The sequence below is a fragment of the Piliocolobus tephrosceles genome, chromosome 17 (assembly GCF_002776525.5).
Source record: "Piliocolobus tephrosceles isolate RC106 chromosome 17, ASM277652v3, whole genome shotgun sequence".
Lineage (NCBI taxonomy): Eukaryota > Metazoa > Chordata > Mammalia > Primates > Cercopithecidae > Piliocolobus > Piliocolobus tephrosceles.
This window is the reverse complement of record NC_045450.1, coordinates 4,249,904-4,260,671: the sequence shown is the minus strand read 5'-3', so window position 1 is coordinate 4,260,671 and position 10,768 is coordinate 4,249,904. Positions and strand designations below refer to the sequence as shown.

The window sequence follows — 10,768 nt, the reverse complement described above, 5'->3', positions numbered from 1 at the left end:
AAAAAAAAAAAAAAAAAAAACTTAAAAAAAAAAAATGTACCCCTCTGTTGTGGACCCTCCAGGAGGGCCAGCTCTCAGGTGGCCCAAGGCTGAACTTGGTGCTCCCTTTTCACTCCCAGGTCCTGGACAGCTCTGGCCTTTGGGCATCGCCAGGAGGGGCCCAGGGGCTAGGTGGGCGGGGTCTCTCCCCACATCTCTCCTGAGGGGGACGGCCCTGCCTCCGGATTGCACTTACCTTGTGTTGTGGCTTGCTGTGGATATCCCTTCCCACCTCTTACCTCCAAAGATCCCCACGTTTAAGCCACCCACTGCAGAGCAGTCCTGGTCCCCTTGGCCTGCTGGCCTCTCCGAGATGGTATGGTCTGAGGCCTGGGGGCCTGGACTCTGCCCCAAGGCTGGGCCACACACAGCTGTGCAGCAGGCCTGCTCCAGTCCCCCGTTACCTCCACTTCAGGGCAGGGGAACTGGGAGAAGTGAGGGCACTGATATCCAACTAACTGACCCTAAAACCATCCCCTCTCTGCCCTGAACCCTAAAGTCTCTCATGGAACGTGGGGGGCATGGGCCCCTTTTGCAGTGCTGACATTTCAAGACCCTGTAAGCGAATTGTACCCTGGGTACAGGCCCCGGGCCTTTGGGTCCTGGTGGAGGAGGGGGCTTGGCTTGATGAGGACGGAAGGAGGCTGATTTGTATCCAGACTCCCGGCGTGGGACACCTCTCTATTGGCAGAGGAAGCTGAGGCCTGGGAAGGGGCAGGGATGCATCCAGGGTCCCACAGGGAGCCAAGGCTGGACAGATGGGGCAGGCTGGGTGGGACCAGGAAGGCCACGGCTGTTTCCAGCTGTCGCAGATGTGCTCCCTCCTGGGTCCATGCAAACTCCTTTCCGCCTGCAGATGGGCGAAGGGGACAGGGCACACAGCAGGGGAGTTAGACTTGGCAGCCCCTTGACCCCAGACTGCCCCCGTCAATGGAGCAGGAGCTGCCGAGAACCCTTTTCCTATTCTCCCAGATTCAGGGGCGTGAGCCCCCATGGACCAGTCCTGGAACAGGGCACGCCGGGAGGGCCCCTCAGGAAGAGGCCCGGGCTGCGGCTTCGGGTGGGGCCGGCAGACTTTGCTGGGAGCCCAGCATCTGGAAGCTATCAGGCCAGAGGTGGGGGGAGTTGCAGGGGAGGTCCAGGGAGGGGGACATGCCTCCTCCAGGCCACACACAGGCCCAACCCTCGGGAGCGTGGCCTTGGGCCCCCAACTGCTGCCTCTGCTCCCTGGCCCGCAGCCCCGCCCCCTGGTGCACACGCCCCGCCCTCGTCCGAAGCCACGCCCCAGCCAGCAGCCTCGCCCTCTTTCCCCTGGCTGCCTTGGCACCGCACTGGTCGCTGCTCCTGCAAGGGTCAGTAGCGCTCCCCACAGCATGGTGGGAGCCTCGCTTCTCCGGCACGGGGTGGATCTGTCTCTTGGAGTGGGTGGGCTGTGGGGAACAGTGTACCCAGGGGTTGCTGGCTTGGTGTCTTTTGGAGAGTGAGTGGTATTTGTCTTCTGTGAAGTCTTAGCTTAGTGGGGCTGGAGCTTGTGCTGCAAGGCGTGGCCGTGAGGGTAGGAAGGGAGTGGGGTTGTCTTCCTCAGTCCTGGGGTGGCAAAGCCTGAGACGCTGAAGAGGTGCCCCAGGTGCCCAGCAAGTCGCTCAGAAGTGTTCCAGGAGCAGGAGCAGCGTCCCTGAATATCGTCTGCATCCCATGTGCATCAGAATCACACCACCCACGTTTCTGGGCCCCACCGGGCCTGCTCGTCAGACGCTGGGGCCAGCACCCATTGTCTGCACAGTTTCTAAGCTCCTGGATGTTTTGATGTTCAGACACACTGGGAATTCTGTTCCGGAGGAGAGACTGCTCCCCGTGAGGAAAGCCAGGGAGGGGATGGGTTTTGTTATTGCTGTTGAGACAAGGTCTTGCTCCGTTGCCCAGACTGAAGCACAGTGGTGTGATCATAGTTCACTGCAGCCTCCAACTCCTGGGCTCCAGCAATCCTCCACTTCAGCCTCCTGAGTAGCTGGGACTACAGGCGTGCACCACCACACCTTGCTATTTTAATTTTTTTGTAGAGACAGGGTCTCATTACGTTGCCTAGGCTGATCTCAAACTCTTGGGCTCAATGATCCTTGGCCTTGACCTCCCAAAGAACTGGGATTACTGTGCCTGGCCCGGGGTGGGTTCTGAGCGGACTATCTTACCCGCAGCCAGCTGATTCAGTCCACCCTGGTGTCCCAAAGAGCACCCCTCCATCACCCCGTGGGGGTGGCCTGGCATCTTTTGCAGGAGGGGAGGGATACAGGTTCCACTGGGGCCCTCTGGAGATGAATGATGAAGAGAGCGTCTTGGCCGAGCTTGTCCCTGTCCTCTCTGGCAGCCTTGCCAACATTCCACTAACTCCGGAGACTCAGCGGGACCAGGAGCGGCGGATTCGAAGGGAGATCGCCAACAGCAACGAGCGGAGGCGCATGCAGAGCATCAACGCGGGATTCCAGTCCCTCAAGACCCTCATCCCCCACACAGATGGAGAGAAGCTCAGCAAGGTGGGTGAGAGCAGGGAGGGCTTCCTGGAGGAGGCGGCAGGCTCCCGCCGGGAGAGGAAAGTGAGCTCTGGTAAACACTGCCAGCCTGACTCTCGGCTTTTCCACGCCCTCAGGCAGCCATTCTCCAGCAGACAGCCGAGTACATCTTCTCCCTGGAGCAGGAGAAGACCAGGCTCCTGCAGCAGAACACACAGCTCAAGCGCTTCATCCAGGTGTGCCCTGTCCTCCTTCCTGGCTCCCTCTCCCTGGCATGAGCATGCCTAGTACCCAGCCATGGGCCTGGGACTCAGGTGTGGCTGCAGGCCCCTTCTTGCCCACTGACAAGTACTTCCAGGCACTTGTTTTCCTACCCTGGCCTCAGTTTCCCCATTGGTCAAGTGCGGTGGAGTGGGCTCTGGAAGGAGCCAGGTGACTGTTCTGGAAAGCAGCCCATTCTCCTGGCATTTGGCTGGTTTGTTGGACTTTCAGAAGGGGCTCCCTGAAGATTCACCTGTGTTGGGCAGCTTTAAGGGGCTGCGATGGAGCCCCAATCTCCGTGGTGGTACCGAGGTGTCAGGCACACTGACCGACTCCTTGGGGTCCCCAGGAGCTGAGCGGCTCGTCCCCCAAGCGACGGCGGGCAGAGGACAAGGACGAAGGCATCGGCTCTCCGGACATCTGGGAGGACGAGAAGGCGGAGGACCTGCGGCGGGAGATGATTGAGCTGCGGCAGCAGCTGGACAAGGAGCGCTCGGTGCGCATGATGCTGGAGGAGCAGGTGAGGCAGCGCCCTCTGCTGGGCGTGGCGCGCGGTGCAGCGGGCGTGGAGCCTGGGGTCGCCCCTCATGCTCTGTGGCCCTGGGTTGAGCCCTATTTGCAGGAGCATCTGCTGCGGTGCCAGGCCTAGGAATGGGGAGCAAGCCAGACACGTCCCTGCCCTCGGGGGCCACCGTCTGCGTCAGGGTGGGGGAGATTAGTCAAAAGATCTCAAAAATGTAACCATGCTTTGGGAGGCCGAGGCGGGTGGATCACCTGAAGTCAGCAGATCGAGACCATCCTGGCTAACACGGTGAAACCTCGTCTCTACCAAAATTACTCCACCAACCTAACGCAGAAATTAGCTGGGCGTGGTGGTTGGCGCGTGTAGTCCCAGCTGCTCGGGAGACTACAGCAGGAGAATGGCCTGAACCCAGGAGGCGGAGCTTGCAGTGAGCCGAGATCTTGCCACTGCACTCCAGCCTGGGCGACAGAGTGAGACTCCGTCTCAAAAAAAAAAAAAAAAAAAAGTAACCATGATGGGCTGGGTATGGTGGCTCACACCTATAATCCCAGCACTTTGGAGGGCTGAGGTGGGAGGATCACTTGAGCCCAGGAGTTTGAGATCAGCCTGGAAAGCATAGTGAGACCCTGTCTCTACCAAAAAAGATACGAAAATTACCCAGGTGAGCCGGGCGTGGTGGCTCAAGCCTGTAATCCCAGCACTTTGGGAGGCCGAGACGGGTGGATCATGAGGTCGAGAGATCGAGACTATCCTGGCTAACACGGTGAAACCTCGTCTCTACTAAAAAATACAAAAAACTAGCCGGGCGAGGTGGCGGGCGCCTGTAGTCCCAGCTACTCCGGAGGCTGAGGCAGGAGAATGGCATAAACCCGGGAGGCAGAGCTTGCAGTGAGCTGAGATCCGGCCACTGCACTCCAGCCTGGGCGACAACGAAACTCCGTCTCCAAAACACAACAAACAAAAAAAACAAGAAAATTACCCAGGTGTGGTGGGGTGTGCCTGTAGTCCCAGCTGCTCAGGAGGCTGAGCTGGGAGGATTGCTTGAACCCAGAAGGTGGAGGCTGCAGTGAGCCGTGATTGCACCATGGCACTCCAGCCTGGGCGACAGAGTGAGACCCTGTCTCAACAACAACAAAAAAAGGGCTAAGTGTGGTGGTGCACATTTGTGGTCTCAGCTACTTGGGAGGCTGAACTGGGAGGATCACTTGAGCCCAGGAGGTGGAGGCTGCAGTGAGCTGTGATTGTGCCACTACACTGCAGCCTAAGTGACAGAGGGAGACCATGTCTCAAAGAAACCAAAACAAAAAACTTAACCATAACGTAGGCCAGGCTGGAGCTGTGGCATCAGGAGGGGTTTTTCAAGGGATGCCCCAAGGCTTTTCCCTGGAAGTGGGAAGTTGAGTCTCACAGTTAACCAAAGGACAGAGAAGGGTGTTCCTGGCAGAGGGAACAGCCATAGGCAAAGGCTCAGGCAGGAGGGAGCGTGGTCCAGTGGGGGCCGAGGTGGGAGGTGAGAGGAGCCAGGGACTGAAGGGCTCTGGAAAGGCTTCTGGCCTCTGCTGAGGGGGTCCCGCCCCGCGGTAGGGTTTTCAGCAGGAGTGAATGAGCTGCTGTGGGACTGATAGGGCAGGGTGTGCTCCCGGTCCTGGCCCTGAGCCCAGGCTGTCCTGCCTCCAGGTGCGCTCGCTGGAGGCCCACATGTACCCGGAAAAGCTCAAGGTGATTGCGCAGCAGGTGCAGCTGCAGCAGCAGCAGGAACAGGTGAGGCTGCTGCACCAGGAGAAGCTGGAGCGGGAACAGCAGCACCTGCGGACCCAGGTGAGCAGGAGGCGCCTGGGAGTGGGCTCTGGGGATTGGGAAGGGGACAGGGGATCTTGAATGGCGGAAGCCTCTCGCTAGGCCACCTCCTCTCTGTTTCTTAATATAAAGCGGGTGAGGCAGTTATATATACACTGGCCGGCTCTGCATGAAAGGGAAGTGGATGGGCCAAGAGAAGCCTTGAGAGAAAGGCTGAGCGCTTCTGTCTTGCAGCTTCTGCCCCCTCCGGCCCCCACCCACCACCCCACGGTGATCGTGCCGGCACCACCTCCCCCTCCTTCCCACCACATCAACGTCGTCACCATGGGCCCCTCCTCAGTCATCAACTCTGTTTCTACATCCCGGCAAAATCTGGACACCATCGTGCAGGTACCTGAGCTTGGGAAAGGGGCAGCTTGTGGGGGTCATACTCCAGCAATAAGCTCTTTAGGGGATACTAGAAAATAAGGAGCAGAAGAGGAGGAAGATGGTGCTTGTGTGGGAGGGGGTGGAGGGCTGGAAACCTTGGGGCGCCCCCTCCTCGGGTCTGCAACTGGAGAATGTGAGGGCCAAAGACCTGGGCAGGGCCTACCATGCCAGTAGGAGGAGTTGGCCAGGAAGACTGTCCCTTTCCTCAATATGGGGTTTCCGGAGAGGGTCCTTTGCTCCCAGAGCCCCCTGGTTAGAGTTCCTGCATCCAGCTCTCGGGGTGGTCCGGAACATTGTCTCACCTCCATCTCCTAGGACCTGGATGGAGATGCAGGTGGCAGGGTTGGTGACAGTTGGGCCTCCTACAGAGGAGGAAGCTCTGTGGGTCAAGCTTGAAGTTATAGTTGCATTCCAGCTTTGAACAGGGCCCCTTGAGGGACCCAACGTCAGAAATCAGTAAATAAGTAAATAAATAAATAACTCAACCAAAAAAGCCAAAAACAGGAAAAAAAAATCCATCAATCTCCTCGAATTTTAATTGTTCATAAACCTTCCTAATTGTGTAATACAATTAATAACAAAGGCCTTTAATAAGTTAATAGGCAGCCGGGCGCGGTGGCTCAAGCCTGTAATCCCAGCACTTTGGGAGGCCGAGATGGGCGGATCACGAGGTCAGGAGATCGAGACCATCCTGGCTAATACTGTGAAACCCTATCTCTACTAAAAAATACAAAAAAAAAAAGCTAGCCGGGCGAGGTGGCGGGCGCCTGTAATCCCAGCTACTCCGGAGGCTGAGGCAGGAGAATGGCATAAACCCGGGAGGCGGAGTTTGCAGTGAGCTGAGATCCGGCCACTGCACTCCAGCCCAGGGACAGAGCGAGACTCCGTCACAAAAATAAAAATAAAAAAATAAGTTAATAGGCAAGCTTTAAAATACATAAACATATGGCCGGGTGCAGTGGCTCACACCTGTAATCCCAGCACTTTGGGAGGCCGAAGTGGGTGGATCACCTGAGGTCAGGGGTTCGAGACCAGCCTGGCCAACATGGTGAAACCCGTCTCTATTAAAAATACAAAAATTAGCTGGATGTGGTAGTGCATGCCTGTAATCCCAGCTATTTGGGAGGCCAAGGCAGGAGAATCGCTTCAACCTGGGAGGCAGAAGTTGCAGTGAGCTGAGATTGCACCACTGCACTCCAGCCTGAGTGACCAGCGAGACTCTTTCTCAAAAAACAAACAAAACATATGAAAGACATACATAATTTCTTTCTTTTTTTTTTTTGAGATGGAGTTTCGCTCTTGTTGCCTAGGCTGAAGTGCAATGGTGGGATCTCAGCTCACCGCAATCTCCGCCTCCCAGGTTCACGTGATTCTCCTGCCTCAGCCTCCTGAGTAGCTAGGATTACAGGCCTGTGCCACCATGCCCAGCAAATTTTGTATTTTTAGTAGTGACGGGCTTTCTCCATGTTGGTCAGGCTGGTCTCGAACTCCTGACCTCAGGTGATCCGCCCATCTTGGCCTCCCAAAGTGTTGGGATTACAGGCATGAGCCCCCGCGCCTGGTTGATACATATAATTTCTAAGCAGCACTGAGACTGTCGTCTTCCTGGAATGGATTTTTCAATGTAACGGAGGGATTTGGAAAGTGTCTTGTTTTTCTAAGACCAGCCAAGCGGGCGCAAAAGAACCAGCGGGTAGGCAAGTGTAACAGCAAAACTGCTGGTTTATTTTAGTAACCTAAGGTGTGCGGGAGAAGTCTGTCGGCCTCCGGCAAAGGAGGCCGGCAGAGTCCCCCCGCGGTGGGGCTCTCGGACGGACTTCCCACAGTCCCGACATCCCGACAGGACTGGGGCTGTAAGAGGGCCGCATGGCTCAATGGCGGAGAGCGGCTTTTCTAGGAGTGGGAGGGCAATAGGCGGGGCACGGGCGTGTCAGGGGCGTTCCGCAGGTGCGACCAGGTAAATCTTGGTCTCTTCAGATTGACGTCACCTGGCGCATGCCCAGTTGGTCTGCACCCTCCCTGGGCGCCGGCTGCATTTTCGCGCGCGCGGGAAGAGTTGGGGGTGGGGATGAAGAACCCGGAAGTGCACCATCTTGCCTCGGTTCGTCCAAACAGAAAGTTTGTTCCTGGGTCAGCTGTGGTGGCTTTTGCCTGTAATCCCGGCACTTTGGGAGACTGAGGCAGGAAGATTGCCTGAGGTCAGGAGTTCAAGATCAACTTGGGCAACATAGCAAGAACCCCCTCCTCTCTACCAAAAATAGAAAAGTTAGCTGGGGGTGGTGATGCGCCCCCGTGGTTCCAGCTACTACGGAGGGAGTGGTAGGAGGATTGCTTGAGCCTGGGAGTCTGAGGCTGCGGTGAGCTATGATCGTGCCACTGCACTCTAGCCTGGGTGACATAGTGAGACCTTGTCTCCGAAAGAAAAGTAAAAGGAGTTTGTTTTTCCTGGACTGTAGTGGGCCTCCCCTGCTGCTTTGCAAGGCTTATTTCTGGGATATGTGTTTTGGGGGTGACAGTGGCTGGCTGAGGGCCCCCACCATCTCCTGGCTGGCTGTATATCCCCGGCCGAGCCTTCTCAGTGGTTCGTCCCTGTCCAGGCAATCCAGCACATCGAGGGCACCCAGGAAAAGCAGGAGTTGGAGGAGGAGCAGCGGCGAGCTGTCATCGTGAAGCCCGTGCGCAGCTGCCCGGAGGCCCCCACCTCTGACACCGCCTCTGACTCCGAGGCCTCAGACAGTGACGCCATGGACCAGAGCCGGGAGGAACCTTCGGGGGACGGGGAGCTTCCCTGACTACCCCCCCTGCCCTCCTCTCCCTTCTGGGGGCTGGAGGGAGCCGGGGCAGCCACAGGGAGAGACGTGGGCAAATGAGTGAGAAATTTTTACAAAATTACGATGTCATTTGGGTCTCTTTTATGACCTCTTTTTCAATACTGTAAATCGACCTTTGAACGAAGCCACTCAACCCGAGATTCCAGGGCTGGGGTGTCGCAGAGCGTGTGGGAGCATCGGGACCCCAGGGCTGGGCCTCGGCCCCGGGGGCTGGGGGAAGCTGACACGGAGATGCCTGGCCTCTCTCTGCCAAAAAGCTTTTTTTTTCCTTTAAATATGTTTTTTAAGAACAGGGAAAATCCAACAAAACCCCAGGTCGTTTCTTCCCTGCCCAGAGGCAGCCTGGGACTGTCAGCCTTCGATCCCTTTCCCTCCTCTTTTTGGGTTTTCTTCTTTCTCCTTTAAGCACTTAGATGGGTTGGGGTCAGACTGGGCTGGGGTGTCCTGGGGGCCCGGGGGTCTCCGTTGCTTCTCGGTTGGGGTTTGCTGCTGCTGTGCCCCCCTCCCCCTTCCCCATCTCGGCACTAGAATTCGCCACTCCCCCAGCCCCCAGCCCCCACCTCTGCCTCTGGGTCTCATCTTCCACCCCAAAAATGTCTGTCTCTCTCTTTTTATTTTGTTTGTTGTTGGTTTTGTTTTGTTTTGTTTTTTTTTTTTTTGGTTTTGCTTTTTGTTTTTGTTTTGTTTTGTTTCTCTTTTCTTTTTTTTTTTTTTTTTTTATAATTTTGAGGTCTTCGTGTTCAAGGAGAAGCTATTATATTTTGTTAAGAAAGTGGGGAGAAAAAAACCAAGAGGCCACCGTGCCTTTGTAAAGAAACAAAATAAAGTTTGTACTTTGTTTTTTAGATTCTGAGTCTCCTGGGTGTGCGCTGGCCTGAAGACCAGGGCAGGGCTACCACGTCTAGAGTAGTGGGGCTCATTGGGCACCCCCCCAAAGTGGACTGGGTGTGTATGAGCACAAGCACCTCAGCTTGTGTGTGGTGTTGCGATGAGAAATTGGGGTCCTCAGTTTCCCTGGGATTACCCTGGGGATTCTGTAAAGGTGGAAGATGGTGTTGAGGTTGGGGAATGGCTCTTTGGTGGGAGGCACAGAGAGAAGGAACAACCAAGCCTTCGATTCCAAAAGCCTGGGAAAGGATAGTGTTCAGGGGCCCTGCTTGGTCCCTAGGCTTGGGTTAATCCCTAGGTTTTGCCGCTTCCTGGGCTTCTGTAACTTCCCTGAACCTCATCCTCTCCTCCCCTAGAAGGGGAGCCCCACCACCCCGCTCCCTGTGGTGTGGTGTTTAAATGCTAAGATCCTGGAATTGGTCTGCCAGAGGTCAGTTCCCTCTCTGACAAACCACTTCTTCTGAGCCTCAATTTCCTCTTCTGAAAATTGACGATAATAACGGCACAAGGGCATTGCATCCTACTGGGGATTGGCATCGTCCTTTATTTTGAGATAGAGTGTCTGTAGCCCAGGCTGGAGTGCAGTGGCGTGATCTCGGCTCACTGCAACCTCCAGCTCCTGGGTTTAAGCAATTCTCTTGCCTCAGCCTCTCTAGTAGCTGGGACTACAGGCGTGCACCACCATGCCTGGCTAATTTTTGTAGTTTTAATAGAGACAGGGTTTCACCATATTGGCCAGGCTGGTCTTGAACTCCTGACCTCAAGTGATTGGCCTACCTTGGCCTCCCAAAGTTTTGAGATTATAGGGATGAGCCACCATGCCTGGCTATTTTTAACTTTTTATTTTGTGTGTGTGTGTGTGTGAGATGGGGTCTTGCTCTGTCGCCCAAGCTGCAGTACAGTGTTTTGATCACAGTTCACTGTAACCTTGACCTCCTGGTCTCAGGTGATCCTCCTACCTAAGCCTCCCTAGTAGCTGGGACTACAGGCCTGTACCACCAAGCCCAGCTAATTTTTTTTTTTTTAGATGGATCTTGCTGTGTTGCCCAGGTTGGAATGCAATGGCATAATCTTGGCTCACTGGAACCTCTGCCTCACAGGTTCAAACGATTATCCTGCCTCAACCTCCCGAGTAGCTGGGACTACAGGCACCCACCATTCATGCCCAGCTAATTTTTGTATTTTTAGTGGAGACGAGGTTTCTCCATGTTGGCCAGGCTGGTCTTCAACTCCTGACCTCAGGTGATCTGCCCACCTTGGCCTCCCAAAGTCCTGGGATTACAGGTGTAAGCCAGCATGCCTGGCCTGGGCCCGGCTAACTTTTTTGTATCTTATTGTAGAGGCAGGGTTTTGCCATGTTGCCCGGGGTGGGCCATGGTCCTTTAAATCCTTCACTCTTCCACGGCCAGAGACTGATTTACACTGTGGTCCCCTGCTATGCCTCATGCTCACAGTGCTGGGCACTTGGGGACTGAGGCCAGAGCAGAAGGCAG

General features: G+C 55.8%; 1 protein-coding gene across 1 annotated transcript in view; it reads left to right on the top strand.

Annotated features, from left to right (window-relative positions):
• Nucleotides 1–9,227, top strand: part of TFAP4 (transcription factor AP-4) — a 22,825-nt gene extending 13,598 nt beyond the window's left edge. Inside the window, exons 2-7 of the mRNA XM_023225843.3 lie at nt 2,405–2,570; nt 2,684–2,782; nt 3,157–3,327; nt 5,008–5,148; nt 5,362–5,517; nt 8,154–9,227. Coding sequence (XP_023081611.1) covers nt 2,405–2,570; nt 2,684–2,782; nt 3,157–3,327; nt 5,008–5,148; nt 5,362–5,517; nt 8,154–8,348 — 928 coding nt within the window. The 3' untranslated portion in view covers nt 8,349–9,227. The remainder of the gene's footprint in view (nt 1–2,404; nt 2,571–2,683; nt 2,783–3,156; nt 3,328–5,007; nt 5,149–5,361; nt 5,518–8,153) is intronic.
• The last annotated feature ends 1,541 nt before the right edge of the window (nt 9,228–10,768 follow it).